General features: G+C 30.0%; 1 protein-coding gene and 2 pseudogenes across 3 annotated transcripts; all 3 read left to right on the top strand.

Moving 5' to 3' along the window:
• The first annotated feature begins 7863 nt into the window (after positions 1–7863).
• Positions 7864–10010, top strand: LOC114162622 (aldehyde oxidase GLOX pseudogene; annotated as a pseudogene).
• Positions 10011–17087: 7077 nt separating this feature from the next.
• LOC114164612 (aldehyde oxidase GLOX pseudogene) lies at positions 17088–18984 on the top strand (annotated as a pseudogene).
• A 4813-nt stretch (positions 18985–23797) lies between these two features.
• BPC6 (basic pentacysteine 6) lies at positions 23798–27747 on the top strand. Of its 3 annotated transcripts, none has more exons than XM_028046581.2 (4): positions 23798–23958; positions 25855–25898; positions 26065–26228; positions 26384–27747. In XM_028046581.2, the coding sequence occupies exons 3-4, from the start codon at positions 26160–26162 to the stop codon at positions 27326–27328; spliced, it is 1014 nt and encodes a 337-aa protein (XP_027902382.1). In that variant the 5' UTR covers positions 23798–23958; positions 25855–25898; positions 26065–26159; the 3' UTR covers positions 27329–27747. The 3 variants fall into 3 exon arrangements, with proteins under 3 accessions (XP_027902382.1, XP_027902383.1, XP_027902384.1); XM_028046582.2 differs by having other exon boundaries at positions 23863–23881; XM_028046583.2 differs by lacking the exon at positions 23798–23958 and adding an exon at positions 24985–25062.
• Positions 27748–27868: the final 121 nt, after the last annotated feature.

The following is a 27868-nucleotide window of genomic DNA, read 5'->3' on the forward strand; positions in this document are numbered from 1 at the left end:
TTATTTTCATTGATACTTATTTCAAATATTTAATGAGATCAATTTTGTAAACCTAGGTAAGATCTATCCGCATTTGAAACATGACCGCTTTAACCGAATTGGTTAACACAATACCCATCTGAATCATACTTTACATAATATTTTAGTATACATGATATTATTAAAAAAGAAGGGTTGGGTTGGGTCCAAGTTCTTGAAGCTGAACCTGTAAATGTTGGTTTGGGTAAAGTAGTTGATATTGAAAAGTGTGAAAATAGTGTGTTATAGAAGTAGATGAATGAGACAGATTCCATAAACATGTGGAGAAAAGTTGTAAAGAAAGGAATTCTCCAGCAACTACTTACTTTCTTCTTCACATAAATTCCAAATATGATATGCTTTCACCAAATGAGGAAGAAAGTAACGTATGGTTTTGCTACCTAAGCCACCTAATTATAAGAACTACCTTATTCATTTATGTGTAGACAACTTTTAAATTCGATTTGAAACCCATCCAAAATTTTACCATTAACACGCTCAAATGATTAAGATTTAGATTAAGACACCACAACCACATTTAAATGCCCCTTTTATCGTCTTCTAATTTATGTGCTCAAGTCTCTCGCTTTATCCTTTTTCCTTTTATGTCACCAAATTCCAAACTCAGAACTTCATGTTGTTTTAGCTAATCAGGATACAAATTTTCTGTTCGGTTCAACACCTAATTTTACGCTGTATTTTGTTCTTCAAAATGGTTTTGGGAAAAGACGAATCATTTCAATATGAATAGATACTATTTTTCTTTAAATAAGAGTAAAATTAAAGAACGAGCTGCATGATTGATTCCGAGATTAGAACATGTGATATCCTTCAAGAATCATAAAAGATTATTTTTGTCATCCCCGATCTTATACTTTAAATTTTCGAAATGTACCTGGATTTATAATCTACTTTTACATCTTTCATTTTTTTTTTCTTTTTTAACTTCACGTAAAGAATTTACGAATAACTTTATTGAAAATCTTACATCGATTAGAGATAAAGCAATTTCATAGTACATAAGTAGAATGTAAATCTTACAATATAAACCAATTTTGTAGAATTAAGTTAGACTTCAAATTCACTACTAACAAACAAGTCATCAATTAAATATATAATATTTAGATCAGATAAAGTTTTTATTTTAACCTCAGACTTTTACTTAAAAGTGTACATATTTAGATATGACAACAAATGGAACGTGGATAAGTTTTATTATCTTATCTTCATCCCAAATAAAAATTCACATGCATACTCACTTTTGTTATAAAAAAATATCAAAAATTAAATATAATATTATAAAATATTCAATATAAAGAGATGTATTTAGTGTTATATAGTTAGAAATAAATAGTAATTGTATAACTTTTAAATTAGAGTATCAAATAACAAATTAGATAAAAGTGAAATAATTATATAAAATATTATGCAATTATAGATAAATAAAATTCCATAACAACCAAAACATCCATTAATTTTTAAAAGGTTAATGAAACAAAATTGATCAAGTTAAAAAAAATATTTGAATTTAAAAATATCTCAAATGTTTACTTCCTTTATGTAGATTATAATGAAATATTTTTTTATACATTAATAAAGATTATAATTATAATGTACTATTTAAATAAAACCACGAATAAAAAAAGTAACATTAATTCAAATTTAGACATAAATTCTTAATATTTTGAACTTCATGCAATGAAATTAAATTATTATATTATATTATAGTTATATAATTGTGGTGATAAAAATACATTTATAGTAATGAATTAGAAAATTAAAATAATTACGTAAAAAATCGTGAAAACAATATTTTACATGATAAAAAATAGCAACAAAAATATTAAAAAAAAATAAAAATGATCAAATATTTGACATATATATATATATATATATATATATATATATATATATATATATATATATATGATTTGATACATCATTAAATGAAATTGTATATATAAGATATATGTACAATTAAGTGTGTGATAAGATAAAAAATATATTAGAGATCAGAAAAAATATTCTAAATATCCAACTAGTTGAACTAGTAAGAGATAATGAAAATTATTTTAACAAAGTAAAAAAAATTATTCAAATGAAAAAAAAATTTAAAGAAGGTTTATGCGATTGAAAAGTTAAAATTAATAAAGTAAAATATTTTCATGTAAAAATAGTCAAATATAAGACTATAAAACCATTTAATTAACTAAAATGGATGATAAAAAAGATACATTGAAAATTGAAGTGAATCTTATGAATATAAAACAAGCTAAATAATTAGAAGAATTACGAAATTAAATACTAATACACACGTATATATCACATCATATTGGATTTTTGCATTATCACGTGGTGTATCATATTACATCATATTGACTATATACATTTGTTAATATCATTATGATACAATTATTGAATTTTTGCATTAGCACAATTTGTATTGGTTAGAGATTCCCAACATAAGTACCTCTTCAATGTGCATCTCCTTTCGTTTCTTACTTGGCTTTGCGATAATTCTAAACTCATTTTTTAACCCAAATGATGTCATGACAATATAAGATGATATAACATATTCTTGTATCTATTACCATATATAGTTATCATTACTTACCGGTAGAAACAAATAACGACGAAGCTCATAAGGGATAGAGTAGTCACGTCATATACACTATTTTTGTGATTAGTAAAAAATAACTATAATAACTTTGCATTTGCATGAATATTAAACATTAAAATTACATAAAAGAAATAATGGATTGATTTGCAATGTGAAAGGAGGAATAAATGAGTTAGTGTAGATGCAGATGGAGAAGGAAAAGAAAAAGTAAAATCTTCTACCAAACCATTTATTCTCACACCTATAACATTAAATTCGCTCCTCCATGGCTTTGCCCAGACTCTGATTAACAACAAAACATAAATATTCTGTGTTTTATTTTTTACAAGAAAACAAACCGAAGACCACCGACGAAACAGAACATTTGATGTCAAAAATGAAAGAAAAAAAAAGTGCGAACGAGTTGAAGAATGTTAGTCGTTAGTGACTTATTGAGAGAGAGAGAGAAAGAGAGAGAGAGAGAAAACGATTTATGTGTGTCTGTCCTGTACGCGAAGAAGACATAGTATATGGTTCTCCCCTACGCCCACGCGCGTCGGACCCTATTCAACTCTTTCACCAAGTTAACATTAATGAATCTATACTTTATTTTACAAAAAATATTTTTTTTAATTGAAATTTTATTATTTAATTTATCTATTAATAGGAGTGTCACCTTATTAAGTTGTTTTTACATTATTTTGTATTAATATTAAATTGTATTTAATTTATCTATTAATGGGAGTGTCACTTTGTTAAGTTATTTTTACATTATTTTGTATTAATATTAAATTGTACCTCTCTAGTGGCGTCTGGACAATCTTAGTGTCCGATCTAGATCTAACTATCAATTATATCTTGAAAGTCCATCTCACCTTTTATAGGTAACGATTATGAGAAAGGACACATCTTCGAGTAGATATTAGGGTCACATCAGTATATGAAGACGACTCACTTACTTCCACAAATTGAGGGAAAGTTGAGATCAAGTACTACAGTGGTTAGATATAAAGAGGGAAGTGTCATCTTGTTAAAGGGGCGAGTCAGACTGGCCAACACTAGGGAGAGAATCTCAATTTCATCTCAACTTCATCCCAGTTTCATCTCGACCTCATCATGAATCTTAAATTAACTAATTCCACTCAATGTCTCCTCGACTAGGGGTGGAAAAACGGGTTGGGCCCAATGAGTCAACCTGTGTTAAAAGGAACGGGTTGGGTTGAAGATTTCAACCCGTCAACCCATTTTGGCCCGTCTCGTCTAGCCCATCAACTTGACGAACCAAAGTACGGGTTAGGCCATCCCGACCCGTTGGTCAGTTTAAAAAAAATAAAAATAAAAGTAATCAAAAAGATTAATTTTTTATGGTATATATTTTAAATGTATAAATATATAATATTATTATAATTTAAATCATTAACACCTACAAATTAAGTTTGAATTATTAGTTATAATTTAATAATTTAATATGTAAATTTAATAATTATTTTAACTTATCTAATTAAAAACATTAACTAATCAATTAAAAGTTTAAAATATATTTTATTTGATTAAATATGACTTTAATAATAATTTATATGTATATATTAACAAATTTTAAAAATAAAAAAAATAAAAAATTTGAAAACAAATTAAAAAACTTAAAAAAAAAAAATTGGATGGACCAGCTCGACCCGATTTGTTAGCCCATTCTATATGGGATGAGTTGTGATTATTGGTCCGTTTTTGTTTGACGGGTCAGTCCGACCTGACCCGTTTTTTACTGACTATATACGGATCAGGCCAAAACGAGTCGGACTGGCCCATTTTACCACCCCTACCCTCGAAACATTGACGAGAACATAAATCATATAATTTTGTTATTGATATAAGGTGACTTTTATTATTGAATGAGAATAAACCGAAATCAAAAGTAAAACAAAAATGTAAATATAGTGTTGGGAAATTATAGAAGTTCGTCCATAGAAATGCCTATCATATAATATTATCAAAGACCATTTTTTACTCGTATGTTTATTCAAAGATCAAAGTCATCAATTACATAATTTGATTATTATGTTTCATTTTGATCGGTTTACGTTAGTCAAATAAGTAGTATTATGTACTTTTAAGTGTTTACAATTTCACGCCGTTTGTGTTCCAACCTCACTTTTGTTCCGCAACTTTCTAACACAATATTTATGTTTTTGTTTTAGTTTATCCTTATCTGACAATAAAATCACCTCTTATTAATCACAAAACTATATCGTTTAATATTAGTAAAAAATAATAACATGTAAAGATAATTAAGATAACATCACATCACTCAATTAATAGAAAAATTAACCAATGATATCTTAATTAAAAGATATAAAATTTCTTATTACTAAATAGGTAAAAAAAAAATGTAATAAATACTAAACTAAAAATACTTAAATTTATTATAAACTTAAAATTTAGTTGAGTGTGTATTAAATAAAAACATAATAAATTGTTAAAATTCATGTAACAGAATCTTTTTGTTGTTGAGCTGAGAGGATTCAAATTCTTAAATTATCACAAAAAAGTTGAAATTGTAAGTAATTGTTAAAGTAAAAAGTAGTTTTCTAATTTTAACCAAACAAAGAGCGACTTTTAACTTTTTTCACAAAATCTCAAAAGTAATGAGTTTTGTATTAAACTGGTGAGGGTTTAGAATCTTCTCCTTCTTACCTAACATGCCATTGTTGTCCCAGCATTGGACAGAAGGGATCTAAGACTTTGCTTTCTGCTTTCGTTTACGTTTCAAACCAAACAAAAAAGTTTGTAAGTTCTTCTCAAAAGTCCTTTTCAATTGCTCACTATGCTTCTCACAATTATTGCTTCTCATGTAAAACTAATTACCATATCCATTTCTTTCAATAGCCTCTTCAAAAATCGTATTAAAATGAAAGTAATTTGTATTAAATAATAATCAGTTGTAGACCAATATTTTAATATTTAACCCTGATGTGTAGGACAATGATTAAATATAGTTATTTAATTTACCACCACCACTAAATGTGGTAAAAACAAGAAAACATGGAAGAGAAAACAGTGAGAAAAAAGAGAGTATAAACCTGTGCTTTTTATTTATATGATTTATGGCATAATCGATGAGAAAAGGAAAGAGAAAATAGAACCCCAATAAATGTTTCTTGTTTTTATACTAAATAAACAAAGGGAACAAAATTAATACCAGAACTGTTGTAGACCATAGTTTTCTTCCTGGGTTTTCTGCTACTTTTCAACAAAATGAAAAGAAAAACATTGCCTCTGATGTAATCATCATCCTACCATGCATAGAAGGATACTTCAATTTTTTATGATATATGGTGGAATTTTATCACCAATATTGATTTGAGTAAATTCTAAAATATTATAGTTTGAAGTAAATCGTCATGGTTTGATAATTTTGGTCTAAATAAATCACAATTGTTGAATTTAGCATCAATTTTTTCTATAATAAAGTCATATTTTAATATTGATTTCTTTCGATAAGTGATTATTTCAATAAAATTTTCCCTTTTTCTTTTCAACAATAAATAGTATATTAGTGGAATAAAAAGTTTTCAGGTCTATATACATCAAAAAGCAGAAATAAAAATACAATAATAATTTATACTCTCCAAATTACTAAGACTTTTTTTGGACCGATAAAAATAACATCGATCCTAACACTTTTCAATACAATACAAAATTTATATAATCTGTCAAATATAAAAAAAATATAAAATTTATCATTTAAACAATGAGTACATCTTAAAAATAATTAAATATCTAAATCTTATTTTTAAATATAATACTATTACAAATATAAATATAAATTATAAAATTTTAGTTGACAGCATAAATAATTTTATTATATATTTTTATAACTAGTTTATATACTTATATAATTAATAAAAGAAAAAAAAATAATTATTAGAGTGATTTCCCTCTTAGAAAAGAAAAGTCATTATCATATTAATGACTTTAATGTAAAAACAAAGTCAAAGATATCCATTCAATGACTATTTATCTTTTTTTTAGTTATTTACCCCGATAAATTTTTGTTAAGGTTGTCTTCATTTTGACATTTACTTTTTATAGACTCAAATATATGACATCATTTTAATATAAAAATGTTAAAGAAAAATAAATTTCGATATTCTCTTTTAAAAGTAATTTCTTAACAACTCTTTTTATTTGAATAATAAAGTAAATAAATTCATTACTATAGTAATAAAGTGAGTGGTTAAGTAGTTATTATTTTAAATCGCCTTTTTTTTTTCCTGAAATCTATATTTCAATTAGGTTTTCTAATAGGCGGCTAGTTAGCTTGCTATAATTGTCTTCAAATTTGTCAAATGAAGCTTTTAATGGTGAACCATGTTCCAGGAAATTCATCTTTATTTTCCAACTGTTATTCACGTCAATTCATAAATCACGATAACTTATGTTCTTACTTACCTCAGATTTTTCAAATCACGTTCTTTCCTCTAATAGAAATACAACTGTTCATCATACACACACTTAACTTTCTAATATTAAATGTGAAAAACAGTAATGTTAATAGTCCTCTTTTGAATCTACATAATCATACGACGTAAATGCTCTCTAATAAAATAAAAATGTAACTGTTTTGCAAAACCAAAAAATGTCATGTGTTGCACAAAGGAACATGCTAGTGTATATTTTGGTGGTTGTTTATGAGACATCCTACGTCTGATTCATGCATTTTATGCGACAATAAAAGAAACATAAGTAGCATTGAAGAAAACTATAACTAAAACGCACCAGTAAGTCCTACCATTTTCCTCTCCATCCAAACATAGTTCTTTATTGTTGAATTTACTTTTTTCTTTTTGCAAGTTTTTCTTTTTACATTTTTGTTATTCTCTGACTCATAAACTTTCTACCGTTGACCAAAATTAAAATTCTGTAATACTAATTTTAGTCAAATGGTTATATGTTTTCATATATTAATTTCGGTAAATTTAAAAGTAATTAATCACTAATTTAGGTAAGGAAATATATATGAATTCTGACCAGATTTAACTTCCATGTCAGAATAGACAAAAGTTTTTACAGTTCATTTTAAACTACAGATATGTTTGGCCATGATTGGATAGGTCAATACTTGCGTTCTTAGAGTTTCACTTTACTTCCACAACTTGTCCAAATACGACCTTCAAGAGTGGCAATAAAAGCTCAACCAAATAAGCCATGGCAAGCTGCAGCTACCGATCTTTTCACCAACCTCTTCTTCAAAAGCCCCCCAAAAAAAAAATCAAATTTTTATAGATCTAACATACAGAGGAATCGTGACACCAAAACAAAGAAAGAAACTAAAGCACGTTGAAACTGAACAAATCTAAGTGATTTTGAGCGTGCAAAAGAGACTTGAGCAGAACCCACGCGTTGGCTTGCGTGTGGGATAAGTATTTCTTAGATTCTCTATCATTCATCTTCAACTCTTGGTATCAGAAGTATTTAAAGCCCTTTAGTAGCCATGCTCTACTGCACTGCACCATATCTCACCCCACAACTTTATCACTCTTCCCTATTCTCCAAGCCGCCAAACCCACCAATGATCCCTTCACTCTCACTCCACATTATTCCTCTTCTCATTCTTCAGCTCCTCGTCCTAGCACCGCCGTCGCCGGCGGAAGCCGGCAAGGGACAGTGGCAGCTCCTCCAAGAAAACATCGGCATTGTCGGCATGCACATGCAGCTCCTCCACAACGACCGCGTCATCATACTAGACCGCACTGACTTTGGATTCTCCAACCTAACCCTCCCCGACGGAAGATGCCGCAAAAATCCAAATGAGATGGTCGTCAAAACCGACTGCACCGCACACTCCATCGAATACGACGTCGCAGCCAACACAGTACGCGCCCTCTTCGTCCAAACCAACGTCTGGTGCTCCTCCGGTTCGGTTTTTCCCGACGGAACACTAGTCCAAACCGGAGGCTTCAACGACGGAGACCGCACAGTCAGAACCTTCACCCCATGCCGCACGTGCGACTGGCGCGAAGTTAACAGTGGACTCTCAGCACGAAGATGGTACGCCACCAATCACATCTTGCCAGATGGACGACAGATAATAATCGGCGGGAGAAGACAATTCAACTACGAGTTTTACCCCAAGACACAAACCACGGCCAAGAACACTTACAGTTTACCTTTTCTCGTTCAAACAAACGACGCCTCCGAGGAAAATAATCTCTACCCCTTTGTTTTCTTAAACGTCGATGGCAACCTTTTCATCTTCGCAAACAACCGCGCTATCTTGTTCGATTATAATAAGAACCGTGTCGTCAAAACCTACCCTCAAATACCCGGTGGAGACCCACGGTGCTATCCCAGTACCGGTTCTGCGGTTTTGCTTCCGTTGAAGAATCTTCGAGAATCCAATGTGGAAGCCGAGGTTTTAATTTGCGGTGGAGCCCCGAGAGGGGCTTATCCGGATACCCTCTCGGGTCGGTTTACCGGAGCGTTGAAAACGTGTGCTAGGATTAAAATAACCGACCCGAACCCGAGTTGGGTGATGGAAACCATGCCAGGTGCGAGAGTCATGAGTGACATGGTTTTACTCCCAAACGGCGACGTTTTAATTATTAATGGAGCTTCACAAGGGACTGCGGGCTGGGAAATGGGTCGGGACCCGGTATTGGATCCATTTCTTTATAAACCGAATAATCCGATCGGGTCGAGATTTGAGATCCAAAACCCGTCAAATATTCCGCGAATGTACCACGCCAGTGCCATTGTGCTTCGTGATGGTCGCGTTCTTGTGTCTGGGAGCAATCCTCACACGTACTACAACTTCACCAACGTAATGTTCCCAACGGAGTTACGGTTGGAAGCGTTTTCTCCTCCTTATCTTGAGCCCGAACTCTCTAACCTGCGTCCCACGATAGTGTCCCCTTCGTCCCAAACAGTAGTAAAGTACGGGGAGACATTGAAGGTTGGATTTGAGGTGACCGCGAGTTTGTTTAAGGATTCGGTGTCGGTTACGATGTTGGCGCCGCCTTTTACAACGCACTCCTTCTCCATGAATCAGAGGCTATTGGTTCTGGAGGCGCAAGATTTGAGCGAGGTTGGGAAATTGTCTTACGAAGTGGAAGTTACGGCCCCGGGTTCCAGTGTTCTTGCACCACCGGGTTTCTATCTGTTATTTGTGGTCCATCGAGAAATTCCAAGCCACGGTATATGGGTTCGGATGGTGTGATTTTTTCTCACTGGCTGCTCCTTCCTATTCTTGTTATTTTATTTGTGTTTTCTTCTTCAATTTAAGTTATTATTTTTTGTGAATGGCAGGGAGACAACAGATTTGTTGGTGGGCATTTATTAACTGTAAGATATGGGGAGATAAGAGAGTCAAATAAAATTATTTATATTCTTCTTCCATTTTTCTTTTCTATTCTTACACATTTCTAATGTACACTATTCAAATCAAAACTTTCAGTTTATTCTGAAATTAATGTACACTATATTTTAAACTATTTTTGTTTAAGGGGGAAATATGGAGAAAGAAAGTGAAAAGGAGAAAGATAAATTATAACTTTTTTTTTCTTTGAAAGTGAACAAAACGATAGAGAATTCATTTTTAAAGGGGACCACGAGAACAAAAATCTCTTTAACGAAGTATTTTTTTTCAATAATTTTTTTATGTCATAAAATAATGAAATAAAAGGTTAAATTTCGAAGTTTAATATATATATATATTATCTACCTACTAAAGTTCACTATGGCATCCTCCATTTAAGAAAGTGGAAATAAATTTTTCAAGTTTCTTTTTTTCTTTTTTATCCACTAAATAATACATTTTCTTATCTATTCATTTCTCCCCTTATTTTCTTCTTCTTCTTTATTTCATTCACAATATATATATATATATATATATATATATATATATATATATATATTTTGAATGAAATAAAAAGGATTTAATATATATATATATATATATTTCATTCACAATATATATATATATATATAATTCACGATGATTTAATTTTGAAACACTTACGCTAAAAAAGTTTATACAGGAAATCAGTTTAAAATCACTCTAGATATAATATTCAATATAATTATTATAAAAAGGATTTTTTTTTATCTATAAGAAGATTTATAATTTGAAAGGTAGGTTTATATTAAGAAAGTGACACCTTTTTATTTTCTATACATTATTTAAGACTTCTTTAACCTCTGTGTTTTGGATTGAATTATGGATTTGAAAAAGTGAATTTGAGTGAATATAAGATATTTTGAATTAAGTAAAAAATAGTGTGATTTTAGTAGATTTGAGAGAAAAAATTGTATATGATGTGATAAGTATAATAAATGTAAAAATAATTATTTAATAAATAAAATTATATGATTATTATTTTATCTTTGATGATAAATATAATATAAATTTAAATAGAAATAGGAAAAGAAATATTAAAATAAAATTGAAATTGTTATTTAATATACAAAAATATAATTTACTAGTATTGCTATAATTATTATTACAGAAATATATTTTAAATATATTATTATTATTATAACTTATAGCGCCTCCATTTCGATGCAAATCGTTGAATACAAACCCACTCTACACTTCCTTTTCTATCTCTGAAAACATACTTAAGGTTAAATCTACACTTTTTTTTTAATCTTTATTGTTCAATAGAGTTTTAACATTTTAAACCAAACTATAATGGTTTAAAAAAAATAGTTGATGCAATATAAACTATTTACCATAAATATAAATATACTTTATATGTAGAAAAATATTTATTTATGGTGTATTTTAATTATGATATAACTTGTTTAGTAAAAGATATTAATTTATGACAAATTTTAATTATGAAGAGTAAACCTTTATTCTATGAAGTACACGTACTAAACTACTAGTTCTAATATTTTAGTCATTATAATATGTTCCATATGACTGAAATAGTAAAATGTATAATATATAAAAAAAATTAAACACCAAATAATTATATTATAGTTACAGTTCGTCCTGCCATCTTTAAAAAAAAAAAAAAAAAAAAAAAAAAAAAAAAAAAAAAAAACTCTTTAAGAGTACCCTCACGTGTAAGAGAAGGTTTCTTAATTTGTGTATTGTGAAACCTAAATCAATACTTTTGGAAGTGGAAGAATCTAAAATAAAGGGAGCGTGAAGAAAAGTATGGCAATAGTCTGTCTGTGATGTGAGTCCAATTCATGCTTTCTGTTCAAAAAATATATATAAAAAAAATGCAGCTAAATTAAAGTGCATTGCATTGTTTAAACAAATGCTAGTACAGATTATAGAACTTAGTGATGAAGGAATGCATAAAACTATATAATTTTATGGATTAAGCATATATAACATACATAAAACTATATAATCAATTAATGATGACTATTCTTAATGACCTAAGATTTTGTGAGTATTTATGAGGGAGGAGATAAAGACTAAATCTATTGGTGAAACTTAGTTGCAGTATAAAATTTTATGTTTGGCGAACTATAAAACTTAGTTAATGTAAGTTTATAAAACTTTGTAAAATTTATAAAAAATTAAATTGAAAGAAAATTTGCAAAAAATGTGTTATAAGAGACGTGTAAAACCTTTTGTATTGGGCTTGTCCTAACCAGCAAGGCAAAATGTGACACTTCACATTGTAATGTGCTGTAGCATATACATGCTTGAGAAATTTTATTCACATGCAGCAATGTCATTTAATATTGTATGGTCGTTTTCATCCTTAAAATATAGGAATCTATTTCTGTTTGTTTTCTGCATGTGCAACTACCTATAAATTTAGTTATTAAAATTTAAAAAAAAAATTGTAACATATATAAACTATTATCACTTTGGTTTCTAATATATTTCTTTGTATTTGTCACTTTAGTTTTTAAAAATAAAATTATGTCTTTGAACCATCTCTCTTAACTCCACATATCCAAACTCATACCAAGTCTAATTTAAATATCATAATAACTCTTCTTAATGGTCATTCTTCAAAACCCTCTCCATTATCTAACAATTAATTTTTATTACTTTTATAATATTTTATATAATCTTTATTAGACACTAATAGATTTGCATATACATATTTTTCTTAAAATTTTAAAATAAAGTCATGTTAGATGTATTATGAATTTTAATATCTCAATTATGGTCATATTTCAAATCTCATTAATCATTTGTTATTACTTAGAAATTTATTAAAAAGAAAATAACATAAAAAAATAAAAAAATACAGGGGACCACAACAAATTCATGATAAAAATTACACTTCTCAAAACATAAACAAATTATACCTATTATGAAAAAATATAAATAAATACGTACAGGTAAAATATTAAACCACTTATATTATTTTATATAAATCAAAGTCAAATTAACTAACTTATCAGCATAATGATTTCCTTTACGAAAAATATGAGTAACTTTACTTTGCATATTCTTACAAAAATGTAACATCAACGTCATTTTTTTCTAAGAGCCTAAAAAATCACTATTTGATCCAAATAATCATGATAGGCTAAAGAATAATCACTTTGTAACCAAATTTTCTGAAAGTCTTCCCTCCAAAGCATAAATGACACCATAAACTTAGCATAAATAGAAGTTTGTTCCCTAAAAAAATGGAAAAACAACCCACATATCTATCCCGACTTCCTTTAAAAATACCAATAAATGAAATCAAATTAGGACAATCCCTAACTACACCATTAATATTCAACTTAAGCCAAATTAACAAATGAAACTTGCCATATGATATCTAAGAATGAAACCACCCATTTAAGAAGCATATAATATTAATTATATACTTCTTAAATTTATTTCCAGCCATACATACTAACTTTTTAATTTGAAAAATAACAGAAAAAATGCAATTGAATTATAAAATTTATTATAATTTTTGATCCTCCAAATCATTCAAATAAGTACATTACATACAATTACTTTAATCATTTTAAATAAAAATAAAAAGACTTTATAAATTTAACAACCGAATTCAAAGAAAAAAAACATATTTTTTTGAAGATACAAAAATTAAGATATTACACAGTTCATTTTTAAAATCAATAGTTTTTTATATTATTATCTTTTATTCAATCTAAAATCTGTCTACCTCTTTCTCGAAGTCAAAACTAATCTTCTAAAGTATTAAAATTCATTCAAGACAGTTACAATTTCGTATTTCAAAAATATATTCTGGAAATACCAAAGTCAAGGTACAATAGCTTTAAAAAGCTTTAATTAATATCAATAACTCTTTTATAGTAATATTTTTATTCAGACGTCCTTATTTACAAGTATACAATAATGAATATTCATCCAACATATAATACCAAGATAATCATAGCAGTTGTTTATTTTATATCAAATGGATTAGTTATAATAACTTTAAAAATTATATTCAAAATATCTATCATTTAATTAGAGGCATAAAAGTATTACAAATGTATGAAATTAAACCCGGATATTCAAAAAGTTAAAAGTTTGGGATGAAATAGTACCCCTTTCCCTCCTTTGATTCGAGTGTTATTAAGATTAGTAGTTATATCAATATTATGAAAATATTCCACTTGACTCCAAGGTAGCTGTCATTTGATTTGTATATATAGTGTAGTAATAAAGTGTGTTAGTCCACCTTTAAAATAGTGTATTCAATTGTTTTTTAAAATTATCATGTAATAATTTAATATCTTAGTATTTTAAAGAACGCATATTTATCATTATTTTTAGTTTATTTTATAAAACTACTTTTTCTGATATTAATAAGAAACTAGTACTCAAATGATATTTTTATTAAATTATTAATAATTTAAATATTTTTAATTAAATTCCTTATTTCATTTATTTTTTACAGTATAAATTTTATTTTTTTCTTATTATCGTTATTAATATAATATATTACTGTATTAGGCTCTAGTGTTTATAAAGCTTTCAAACTTTTCTTTATCAAATTGGATTGATCATGTATTTAGGAAAAGATTTATGATCCTCCATGATAGTATTGGGCTTTCTAGTATTAATTCTTATTATTTAATTGAGATTAACATTTCTTTCAAAAGATAAAAATGTTATATTGGTTTTATAGTAAAATATGTATCTTAATATTTCTAAATCAATATCATCAAAGTAATTTATCTTTATATGGTTTTAAACATGTGAGATATGCAGGTATGAGTATATATAAATACGAGTTTTACGTTTCCCATTTCATTCTTATGTTAAAATATATATTTTAATCCACTTAGTTCATAAATATTGTTAAGAACATCCTTGTAAGATTTTAAGTATATATTTTATTAAATTATTTTGACATACTAATTTATTCTTGGCTCACTTTATATTTTAATACAAAAATATTCAAAATAAATAGAAATGATGCTAAATAATATTTGAGAAAGGTAAGCAGGGGACAACTGTTATATGTAAATAAACATGTTACCAATATGTATATGCATGGAATATTTTTAAAAACATTTATTATTACTTTATTTAAAATTTGAAAATTTAAAATATCTTTTAACGCATACGTCTATTATTGTCATCATTTATTAAATTTAAATGCAAGCTTGAAACAATTTTATTATATTTTAATTAATAATGAAAATTTAACATAAATACACAAGTAGATTCACTAAAACTGTCCTACATTTCATATAAATATATTATTATTGCATTGTCAAAATACATATATATAGGAAAAAATCAACTTATATATGTTTATGTAAATATTAAATTAATAGGATTAATTAAATACTATATTAATTATCATGCTCAATTCTATTTTATTTACATTTAATCATTTTTCCCTTATATTAAAATTAGTTTATTTTAAATTCAGCATTAATGTTATACCAAGAAATTTAAAAGAGTAATTGTTTGTTGAAAATAATAATTTTTTAAAATGGTGTGAATGAAGTTAGATTGGGTGAAGTGCAGTGCACATGAACATATTCACAAGATGGCATGAAACCTTACATTAACCAAGTTTCGTATTGGAAACTTCATAAGCTTCAACAAACATTAAAATATTGGCTTCATTGGCTTCTCGATTTTCTGCAAAAACGCGGTTTATCAGTGTGTCGGATCATACTGTTATGTTCAATCAACTCTGAATTCTTCTTCACGGGCCATTGTTTATAGTAATCAACTTCCAATACCAGTATATGTCATTAGTATTAAGTCTAATTTATTTATATTAGTAATAATCTAATTGAAAAGACTTGTTTTACGGATTTTTAAATAAAATTAGTTCATAAAGTAGTTTTCAACTGGTAATTTAATCGTTATAGATAAATTACTTAGTAGGTTATAACTTATTGTTTTATAAATTCTATTTATTCCAGAAGAAATTCTAAAAAGATAATTTAGTGATTAGAAATATTCAATAAAACAAACTGTTGATAAACTAGTAACTAATATAAAACGAAGAATATAATTATATAAATAAACTGTGTGTTTTTATGTTAGTTATTTATTTGTTTGACAAGAGGCATTCTACAGATTCATGAACTTTAACAATCTGTTTATGAAATAATGAATACAGAAGTATGCGTCGAAATTAGGTTGATTTTACGCAGACTTGTAACTATCATTCCAATTTAGAGATTCAAGAAACATTCAATTTATCTCTCCTAAGTAGAAGAATTGCTAGAAAGGTTTTATAAGAGGATGTACAATTATTTTTATCAGGAATGAGAAAATCCATACTCTATTATTTTTATCGTTAGATTAAATAATTCATTTTTTAAAAATTGAGAAATTCACTGGGTTATTTTTATAGCAAACTACAGATAAAGTCTAATTTTTATATGTAACATAATCTCTTTTTGCAATGATGCAAAATTCAACATGTTCAGACATTAATGTATCTTAATGAGGCGTAAAGTAAAATATTTATTGAAAAAAAAAATCATCTAAACACGTAATCAGTGGAATTGTTATTCAGCAAGGCCATTTCTTTTATCAAATGTTTCTGGCCTGTTCCAGGTTTCAGTGAGGATGAGGCGAACAAGAGAAGGGAAAATTAATTACAGTTAATTCGATTAGACAAGATACAGAGCATGCTAGTACCATCATTAATCGAATCTGTAAATTTAATTGTTTAAACTTCATCAACAAGCATTTTTAAATATCTTAAAAATTAGCCATTCTTAGAATGTGAAACATTAAAAAAATTCAGATTTAAAAAAAATTAATGGAGGAAATTACATGTATTACTTAAAATTATCTGAATAAAAAAATGTTTACAAGTAAATAAATTATACAAATATATATATAATCAACGAAGTGTTTTTTTTTTTTTTGAAAATTTAAGGTGTATTAATAAACCTTAAATGATGCACCAAAATAACAGTGATGATGTGAAACATAATAGCCTCGCCAGTTTGAATACTGGAAAATGAATGCATAGTGCACGCATATATAGAAAAAGAGCAGTGCTGTGCTGCAAATGCAGCTGTATTTAAGGACTGGCATTGCATGCAACCACACACACTCATTGTCAACTTCAAAGCATTAACTCAAATACCATCTTCCAACAACACCTTCTGCTGTTATGGCTACGCATCATCTTCTTCTTCTTCTACCTACCATCTTCTTCCACCTTCTTCTCCTTCCCTTCCCCTCCCAAGCTTCCAATGCCCAATGGAATCTCCTACAAAACTCCATAGGCATCGTCGCTATGCACATGCAGCTCCTCAGCAATGACCGTGTCATCATCTTCGACCGCACCGACTTCGGCTCTTCCAACCTCGCTCTCCCCAACGGCACCTGTCGCCACGATCGCTCCGAAATGGTTATCAAAACAGACTGCACCGCTCACTCCATCGAGTACGACGTCGCATCCAACACCTTCCGCCCCCTCTTCGTCCAAACAGACGTCTGGTGTTCCTCCGGCGGAGCCGTCTCCGACGGCACCCTCATCCAAACCGGCGGCTACAACGACGGAGAACGAAAAATAAGGTCCTTCACTCCATGCGAAACAGGTGAGGACTGTGAGTGGCAAGAAACCGACAATGCTCTCGCAGTAAAAAGATGGTACTCCACCAATCAGTATTTGCCAGATGGACGACAGATTATAATCGGAGGGAGAAAACAATTCAACTACGAGTTTCATCCTAAGAGAGACGCAGCAGAGAATAACAAACCCTACGTGTTACCGTTTCTGTTGCAGACTATTGATAAGGGCTCCGAGAATAATCTTTATCCGTTTGTTGTTTTAAACGTTGACGGGAATCTTTTTATTTTCGCCAACAACCGTGCGATTCTGTTTGATTACCAGAACGACGCCGTTGTGAGAACGTACCCCGAGATACCCGGGGGAGACCCAAGGTGTTATCCTAGTACCGGTTCAGCGGTGTTGCTACCTTTGAAGAATTTGGAAGCGGCGAGTGTGGAAGCTGAGGTTTTGGTCTGCGGTGGGGCCCGCAGAGGGGCTTTTCAGCTTGTGCCCAAGGGGGTTTTCTCCGATGCGTTGGATTCCTGCGCGCGGATTAAGATAACGGATCCGAATGCCACGTGGGTGGTGGAGACCATGCCGATGGGGCGGGTGATGAACGACATGGTCATGCTCCCCAACGGCGATGTTTTGATCATAAACGGAGCTCAGTCTGGAACAGCGGGGTGGGAGAATGCGGAGAATCCGGCTCTTCAACCGGTTATTTATAAAACCAACGGTTCGGGTGGGTCGCGGTTCCTGTTGCAATCCGCTTCGAATATTCCTAGGATGTATCATTCGACGGCCGTTTTGGTTCGTGATGGAAGAGTGATCGTAGGTGGGAGCAACCCTCACGAGAAATACGTATTCTCTAATGTGTCATACCCTACAGAGTTGAGATTGGAAGCTTTTTCTCCTTACTATCTGGACTCTCAGTTTTGTCCTCTACGTCCCATGATTCTAGAACCTTCTTCTTACGTGAAGTTGATGTATGGCGAGAAATTGAAGATGAGTATTAAGGTGAACGGAACCCTTGTGCCTGAGTTATTGTCCGTGACGATGTTAGCGCCGCCTTTTAACACGCACTCTTTTTCGATGAATCAGAGGTTGTTGGTGTTGTCGATGGGTGAAGTTAAGATGACGGGAAATTCAAGTTGTGAATTTGAGGTGACGGCGCCAGGTTCAGCTGTTCTTGCACCACCCGCGTTTTATATGCTATTTGCGGTTCATCAAGAAATTCCCAGCGAGGGAATTTGGATCAAGATGCTATGATTTTTCTTCTTTCTTTTTTTTTTTCTAGCTGCTGAGAATAATTCATTCTGTCTCACTAATTCTGTAATTTTATTTTCAATTTGTGTTTATCTTTGAGTATCTAGATGGATGAAATGAAACTCATGTCCTTGAGTTTTGTTTGAAATTAAAAAAAGTTAAAAAAGTATCAAATCTTCTTTTTACTTTTTTTGTAATTATTTTAATTTGGTAAAACAAAAAATAACTGCATCTGACCATGTAACGTAGACTACTAATATTGTGTTTCAATTTTTTTTTATTAAATATGGTAATGAAAGGTGAAAAATAAACACAATGGTTTTAAAGTGATAATGTATCGATCAAAATAAAGCATATGTGAACAGAAAAAAAATAAAAACTAAATTCTTACTTTTTTTATGGATAAAATTTAAGTTCTATAAATTTTTGAGCAATTATGTTGCTAAATTTTTAATTTCTTTTAAAATTTTCTATTTAAGTACAAAAAGAAAATCTCAAACACTTTACAGAAATTTTACAACAGAGAAAATTTAAAATTAATTGAAAAGAGATAGTTGAAATTTTCAAAAAATTAATTAAAAATACTTAATTTAGTAAAATTAAAAACAAAAAATGAATAATTTATAACCTTTTAATACCTTGCAAAATCTGACTAATCCAAATTTAATTCTTTCTTCTTAAGTTGATAAACCTCACATCTCAACAAGTACACTTGTGAAAGAAAAAATCACATAATGTGTTAATGTGTTTCCTTCATGATGAATTTCAAGTTTTCTTTTTTTTTTATTGAATAAGGTAATGAAAAGTGAAAATGAAACGCGATAAAAAAAGGCTTTTGGTTGATAATGGTTTTAAGGTGATAATGTATCGATGAAACTAAATTCTTACATTTTTTTTTATAAATAAAATTTAAGATATATTTTTAATCAATTATGTTACTAAAGTTTTAATTTCTTTTAAGAATTTCCATGTCATGAAACATTTAAAATTCTTTATAAAAAAAGTTATATTTGAAAAAAAAATTCTCAAACACATTACAGGAATGTTACATGTTACAGTAGAGAAATTTTGAAATTAATTGACAAGAGTGAGATAAAATTTTCAACAGATTAATTAAAATTACTTAATTTGATAAATTGAAAAATTAATGAATAATTTATAAAATTTTAATAACTTGCAAAGTCTCAAATTAATTAAAAGTACTTAATTTGATAAATTAAAAAAATTAATTAATAATTTATAAATTTTCAATAACTTGCAACTCAGATTAATTAAAAGTACTTAATTTGATAAATTAAAAAAATTAATGAATAATTTATAAATTTTTAATAACTTGCAAAGTCTAATTAATCTAAATTTTATTATTTCTTCTTTAAGTTGATAAACCTCACAAAACTCAAGTCTCAATAATCAATAAGTACAGTGATGAAAGAAAATTTGTATAAGAGATATTTTGTTTGTTTTCGATGATGAATTTAAAGGAATAGAGAGGAAAAATAAAATTGTTTATTTTGAGGGACCAAAAGGTAAATGATTTTGATGATTAATTTTTTTTAATAAATAAAATTGTTAGATTATTTTTTTCCTTATAACTAAAATTAATAAAAATAAAATGTAATTATAATTATTAGTATTATCATTAATATTATTATTATAATTATTATCAATTTTTATATAAACAATAATAATATTAATTATTATTATTAATCTTATCATGATGATTATTACTAATGATATAATAATCATTTTTATAATAATTATTAATATTTTTATAGTAATTACAATAATATTAATTAATATTATTAATGTTGTTGTCATTATTATTACTATAATTAGCAATATCTATAACTATATATAAAGGGAATTTTCTTTTTTGTGTCCACATTTCATAATTCCAACTTTACCCTTTACAATTTAATTATTTATTAAATTTTTAAAAATTAACGGTTACTTTTACAAGTTTTTATAAAACTATTTACTTATTTCTTTCTTATTTTTTTTTTTACTATTTATCAACAGTTATTTTTCTCATATTTTTTCCATACATTTTACTTTATTTTTATTTTGTTTGTTAACTTAATAATATTACAATATCATCAATTATTAATATAATTCAAAAAATGCGTACACACTGGCGCGCATGTGTTTACGCTAGTTATTATCAATAATAATAATATTATTAATATAATAATAATAATAATATTATTATTATTATTATATTAATAATATTATTATTATTATTAATATTATTAATATTTATCGATAAGGTTTAATAATTATTAATATTATTATTAATTATTTTTCAAAATTCTACATTAGTAGTATTGATATTGTTATGTTATTATTATCATCAATATAATAATAATAATAATAATAATAATAATAACTAGCGTAACACAGTGCTATCGCGCCTGTATAGATTTTTTAAATATACGTGATATTATATTAATAGGTGATATTATATTATAATATATATTAAAATTATATTTATTAAAAATAAAGTGAAATATATCAGAACAGATAAAAGACTAACCATTAATAAATAAAGAAGAAGAGAAGAAATAGAAACATCTAACGGTCAATTTTTAAAAATTTAATAAATTATTATATTTAAAGTGGTACAGTCAGTATTTTGAAAAGTGGACACAAAAAGGGGAATCCCCTATATATTGTTATAGATAATAATAAAATTATTATTTTTCAATAGTATTAATTTTAAAATTAACATTAGTATCGTTGAGATGTCATTATTATTATCATCAATGTTATTATTTATATAATTAAAAAGAAAATAGGAAATATTTATGTAAAAATTATGGGTAAAATTGTGAAGATGTATTTGATGATATTGTTTTCCTTCTTATCTATTGGTTTATGTGGGAATGAGAATCTTGGATATCTCAAATTCATTTTCTCATCCCTTACGGCAAACACATACATGACTCTCCCTTCTTCACTCAAAGTAAATCTGTCAAAGCAAACATGTAAAATTCTATGTATCATCAGTTTATTACATGAAAAATTATTGTTATCAGTCACTATTGAGAAACTAAATTTAGATATTAAAAGGTCATATTTTTATAATTATCTAAATAAACCCAAATATCATAAGCCCAATTATAAATGGAGTATTTCTTCCTGCACCCCCATGAAATTTATTATCCCAATTTTATCCCTGCAGCAAGGTCCACCATCTTCCTTTGTAGAAGAGGTATGGCAATGCTCACAGTTGCACTACACTCTCTCACACATTTCCTCATCACAGTTTTCCCTCTCACTATTGGTTGTCGCACTCATCGTCGTGTTCGTGTCACCAACCAGAATCCACAAGAAGAAGAACCACGCAGCGGCTTAAAAAAAGTCACTGATGGTCGACACTATGCAGTGTCGTGAACATCTGATGGTGCTTCTGGTGGAGTTGCATATGCATGGGTTTGCATGGGCTTCCGAATTTTTGAATTCAGCGAGAGAATTCACCATTGTCATGATTTACTTTTACTCCATCAACCACTTAGTTGCATTTTGGATTGATCAATTCAAAATTTATTATGTTGACAGCCATCTGAAGATGATAGAGATGAAATTGGTGATGGACGAGGAAGATGATAAAAATAGCACTTTGTAAACAAGAGAGGTCTGTGTGAAGAAAGGAGGAAAAATTAGGATTTTTAATATATTTTATTCAGGGATAAAATGGCCATAAAATATTTTATGGGGTGCAAAAGAAGAAAGGGGGTGCAGGAAGAAATGCCCAAGTGGTGTTATAATATGTTAGCCCAAAGTTGATATGAAAAACATGAAAAGGGGAATTGGGCCACGCGTGATGTACACTGTTCAAAGGAACAGTATAGCGACAAAATAAAGACCCGACATATTTGTTTTTCTCACCCTGTATTTATTAAGTTCGCCTCCAACTTTCTGAAATGTAAGAATACTGCTAAACCAACTAATTTGAATATAGTTTTTCGTGTGTATTTGCACTTGAACTTTTGAGATATTTATATAAACTAAAATATAAATAAAAATAAATAATGCTAAACTGATTAAGAAAATAGGTTGACATGTTTCAAAAAAAATATTTCAATTAAAAAAAATTTCCTTTAATGTTTCAAAATAAATATTACTATGGGACGAAGGGGTAATTTATTTTAAATATATTTAAGTGTAGAGTGGTACGCGATATTAATTAACAGATTTATTTTAGTAGTGTCCGTGAATAATATTGATTTAGATATAGAACAACGATATATTTCCATATATGATAGATTTTGTATAAATACAGAACAAAATCTGAAATTCAGTTCTTACTAATAAAAAATACGATTGAAATTGAAACTAAATTCTCTGATTAGTAACCGAGTATTATTAACGAAATTTGAAGCATTACATGAACAGTAATGGCGAGTGGTGCAGGCATGAAGTTTTCTGGTAAAGGCCACAATGAATCAACTAAAAATGTTTTTGATGACATGGTGGTGGCAAGCAACAAGACCTGTGCCACTAACTTAAAGACCCATCTTTCTTTACTTTCAACCAAACCAACCCAACAAATCACAACCCTAACAAACACACGTGCCCCATGTCACACACCACACCAACACAACACTAATATCTTCCTTATATTTCTTTCCAAACTCATCACAAATATAAATTACATGGAAAAAAGATGGATCAGAAAACAATATTTTAAACAACTTTTAACTATGAAAAGAATAATTTCTTTGTCCGTATTAATTATTTGGCAGCATGGTCGGTTTTAGCTTTCATAAAGTCAAGATCAAAAAGGGTAAAAAAACTGAAAATAATTAGAAAAGGTTATGGAAAAAAAAAACAATAATTATGCAGCGGTAAATAAATATGGATGTGCATCGCAATTGGATGGTTGAAAGTGGAAAGACAGACAGGAACCGGTGACTTGATAATTCACGTATTTCATTTATTTATTTTATTATTTTTTCTGCGTTATAAGAAATGATAAAACCGAGAAAAAAAAAAAAAGGAAGTAAAGAGAAAAATGTAAGTGGAAGAAGAGAAAGTGGCATCGCATAGGTACAGATACAGACACAACCCGGTAAAACCCCCCTCACCCTAGTGCCGCACGATTTCTCTTTCTTCTTCTCTCTCTCTGTCTTTCTCTCTCTCTCTGAGGTTAGGGTTTCTTTCTTCGTTCATTTTTTCAGTCTTTACTTTCGTTCTGCTATTTATCGTTAATTTATCGCTGTTTTATCGTTCCGACTCAATCCAACTTCAGTTTATCGCTTCGTTTTGTCTTTGACTTGCTTTGACTTTGTTTTCTCACCTTCGAGTATCTGAATCTTTGTGCATCCTCTGATTTTGGTTCTTCTCTTAAATATTTGCTCACGTTCGCTGCAATTGCTTCTTCTAGATATATATAATTTTTTAGTTCTAGCCTTCCAGCTTTCAGGTCGGGTGCGACGTTTCACTGTGTCGGAATCTGTTATTGGTTCAAAATTTGGATCTTCAACCGCTTGAGATCCAGGAGGCGTGGTTTTTAAAAAATTGTACGGAAATGAGTTTCAGTTTTGTCGTTTATTGACCCCTCATGATTTAAGGAGGGGCTGTGGTGATAGATTTTGCTCTGTTCCGGAGAAGAAAAGTAAAAGCCAAAATTAGCCTTTAGAGAAATTAAATGAGAGGCCTTTTAAGAAAGTTGAAGCATCTAATTTGATTTTAGATATTTTTTATGATGGGTAGTTTATTTTAGTTAATTGGGCAAACTTCATTTATTTTAGTTAATTTTTTCTAAATAAATATTTATTCAGAATTCTGTCCTAACAAGTGCTGCTACTGGCCTATGGGAAGAGCTAGTAGCGAGTGTTTTGGGTGTTTGTCTTTGGTTAGATGAAAAGCAAGTGCGAATGAAGATATATTTATTGATACTTAGAATTCATCTGGTCATGATATTCAGCTATATACATTTGCTGAATGTAGTCAGGAGGATTATAGTTTTGGGTAATAAAAAGAATGTCATGCGCCTGGCTATTAATTGATATCAAGTTATCCATCAGGTCATAAATACGATTGTCTTTTTTTTAAAAACTCAGTTTTTGCTGTACTATCGTATCCAAATATGAGTTCCGGAATGATCACTTCTTTACCTTATTTCCTCTTGCAGTACTCTTCCACTGTAGTTTTCCTTTTTTATTAAGTTTTGGAGTTGCACTGGAGTGCTGGATTGTTTATGAAGAATTTTTTGTGTGGGTCTTTGCTTGACTCGTATTAGATCAGGAGGTTGTTATGTCTCCCTTCCACTTGTTTATCTTCTTTTAATTAGCAATCAACACAGGATATTTTTGGATTTTGGATGTAAATTATATTATGTTTCAGAGCAGTGATTTTTAAACTTGCTTTTCTGTCAAATGATATTGGGTTTTTAGGAGTTTGGTCTTCCTGTCTTGTAAGAAGTACTGCTTGAAGAGGAACTTGATCATATTGTTGTCATAATTATTTTTGTGATATTTGCCCATGCATTATGTGGTCAGAACATTATAGTCACATTAGGATTCTTTCTATCCACTCATTTTATCTCTTCCCCCGCCCCCAACATGCTTTAACTTTCTTCATTTGTTCTACTTTAATGTTTATTTTCGGCTTCCATGGAAGCTCTGAAATAATAACAATAATGACTAATTACTTTGATATGATATTGTGGTAAATTCTGGAACTTCAGTCTTTTTCTATTGTAATTGCTGTGGTAACTTCTTAGTTCGTGGCTACTATTGATGTATCTGTGGTAAACCTGCTTACTACATTATTACCATGTCTGCCATTCATATCCAACTGTTCCATTATTTCCTTTCAAGGTTTTTGGAAACTTCTAACTGTCTTTTATGCTTAAAATGCAAGTATTTTAATCATACATGAAGACCAATAGACTTCCCCTGCGCTGCCAAAGTTTCCTTTCACTATTTTAATCCCAGATTTTCCTGTAGCTGAATATTCAAGTCTTTTATTAAGTGGCAGTTGTTTGTAAGTTTCATTCATTACTGTTTGTGAACTTACCGACTTTACATTCTTGTATAGGTTTACTTTTGATCAAGTACCTGCTATCCCTATGTATAAGCATGGTAAGTATTTTAAATTTTGCGACACCCGTCCCGTTCTTCATGGAAATTGTTGATCGAGTGATTCCTTCCTACCCAGTACTCTTCAACCTGAGAAGGAAGAGGACAAAAGAGATACACTAACTATCTCAAGTTGCCAATATAAACTGAAAAGTTCCTGTGAATGCAGGACTTCTGGCATACTGTTGTTTGATCAATCAGGTTCCATATTGGTTGAGGAAGCCTAGAGTCAATATTTAGTTATTGCAACCGGTTGTGTTTCTGATGGATGATGCTGGGCATCGTGAAAATGGTAGGCACAAAGCAGATCAGTATAAATCTGCTCAGGGGCAGGTATATTAAAATACATTTATTTATGTTCGTGTATAAATTCATCAACAAATTTACTATTCAATTTTCCACAAACAAACAATTAGTAACTGCAATGCCTCCTCTCTGTTAATTAAGATGCTGACTTTGATAATATTTATGTTGATGTTGCGTTGCAGTGGCTGATGCAACATCAGCCTTCCATGAAGCAAATCATGGCAATTATGGCCGAAAGAGATGCAGCCATCCAAGAAAGAAATCTGGCCATTTCTGAGAAGAAGGCAGCATATGCTGAGCGTGACATGGCATTTCTGCAGCGAGATGCTGCAATTGCTGAACGAAATAATGCAATTTTGGAACGGGATAATGCGATTGCAACTCTTCAGTATCGAGAAAGCTCGATAGGTAGTGGCAGTATGCCATCATGTCCTCCAGGATGCCAAATTTCACGTGGTGTGAAGCATATACATCATCCCCAGCAACAGGTACACCATATACCTAACATGGGTGATCCTTCTTACAACGCAAGGGAAATGCACACAACCGATGCCCTCCCTGCAGCTCCCATCACTTCTGAGGCAGGGAAATCAAGACGGGCCAAGCGGCCCAAGGAACCGAAGTCAACTTCACCTAATAAGAAGACTCCAAAAGCAGCAAAAAAAGTGAAAAAGGAGAGTGAAGACCTGAATAAGGTTATGTTTGGCAAGGCACATGAGTGGAAAAATGGTCAGGAAATGGTGAACGGAGGCGATGATCTTAACAAGCAGTTAGTAGTGTCTAAGGCTGATTGGAAAGGTCAGGACTTGGGATTGAACCAAGTGGCTTATGATGAGTCAACGATGCCAGCGCCAGTATGTTCTTGTACCGGTGTCCTGAAGCAGTGTTACAAATGGGGGAATGGAGGTTGGCAGTCTGCCTGTTGCACAACCACTCTTTCAATGTATCCACTTCCTGCAGTGCCGAACAAGAGGCATGCTCGTGTTGGAGGTCGGAAGATGAGTGGTAGCGCTTTCAACAAGCTGCTTAGTCGCCTTGCCGCAGAAGGTCACGATCTGTCAAACCCTGTTGACCTCAAAGACCATTGGGCCAAACACGGGACGAACCGATACATTACAATAAAATAGATGGTGAGAAATTGTTTCTGGAGCAGCATTGCATGAATAGAAACAGCTTTTAGTGATCAATTATGGATTATCGAGTCGAGCGAGGGAAATAATGTCAAGTGTAAAGGTTATCTGGGAAAGCTTAATGGTTGCAGTATGGCCGTACCTATATTTAGAATGCGTAATGGTGTTGGCTAAATGAAGGGGTTGAAGAAATGACCAAGTAATCAGCCATCCTTGCCGTTCTGGTGGCACACATGGCAAGTGTAAAATGTCTGCATGGTGGATAAATAGTTGTTAGATAGTGTTGATTAATCCATGTAGCTCTTAAACCCGAATAATTGTAGACTCGTGCCCTCAGTCATCCTGGAAAACCCTTTCTGCGTTAGTATGTAAAATCGACTATGTATGTTAATTATATCCCTGTTTCATGTTTGTTATTTCCCTCCAAGGTCAATCTATCTATGACTACCACTTTAGTTCTTATCGGTGATTGTTACAGGAGAAACACAAGCAATTTGCATTTCAGCCAAGTGAAAGCCTTTCATCGTTGTCTACAAA

Source organism: Vigna unguiculata, chromosome 9 (genome assembly GCF_037176805.1).
Source record: "Vigna unguiculata cultivar grain cowpea cultivar isolate G323 ecotype 2 chromosome 9, ASM3717680v1, whole genome shotgun sequence".
Taxonomy (NCBI): Eukaryota; Viridiplantae; Streptophyta; class Magnoliopsida; order Fabales; family Fabaceae; genus Vigna; species Vigna unguiculata.

Bases quoted from the DNA above. Each gene is read 5' to 3' on its own strand.
- BPC6 (XM_028046581.2), top strand. From the start codon at position 26,160: ATGGATGATGCTGGGCATCGTGAAAATGGTAGGCACAAAGCAGATCAG. The intron at 26,229-26,383 runs GTATATTAAAAT...GTTGCGTTGCAG, and splicing joins ATAAATCTGCTCAGGGGCAG to TGGCTGATGCAACATCAGCC.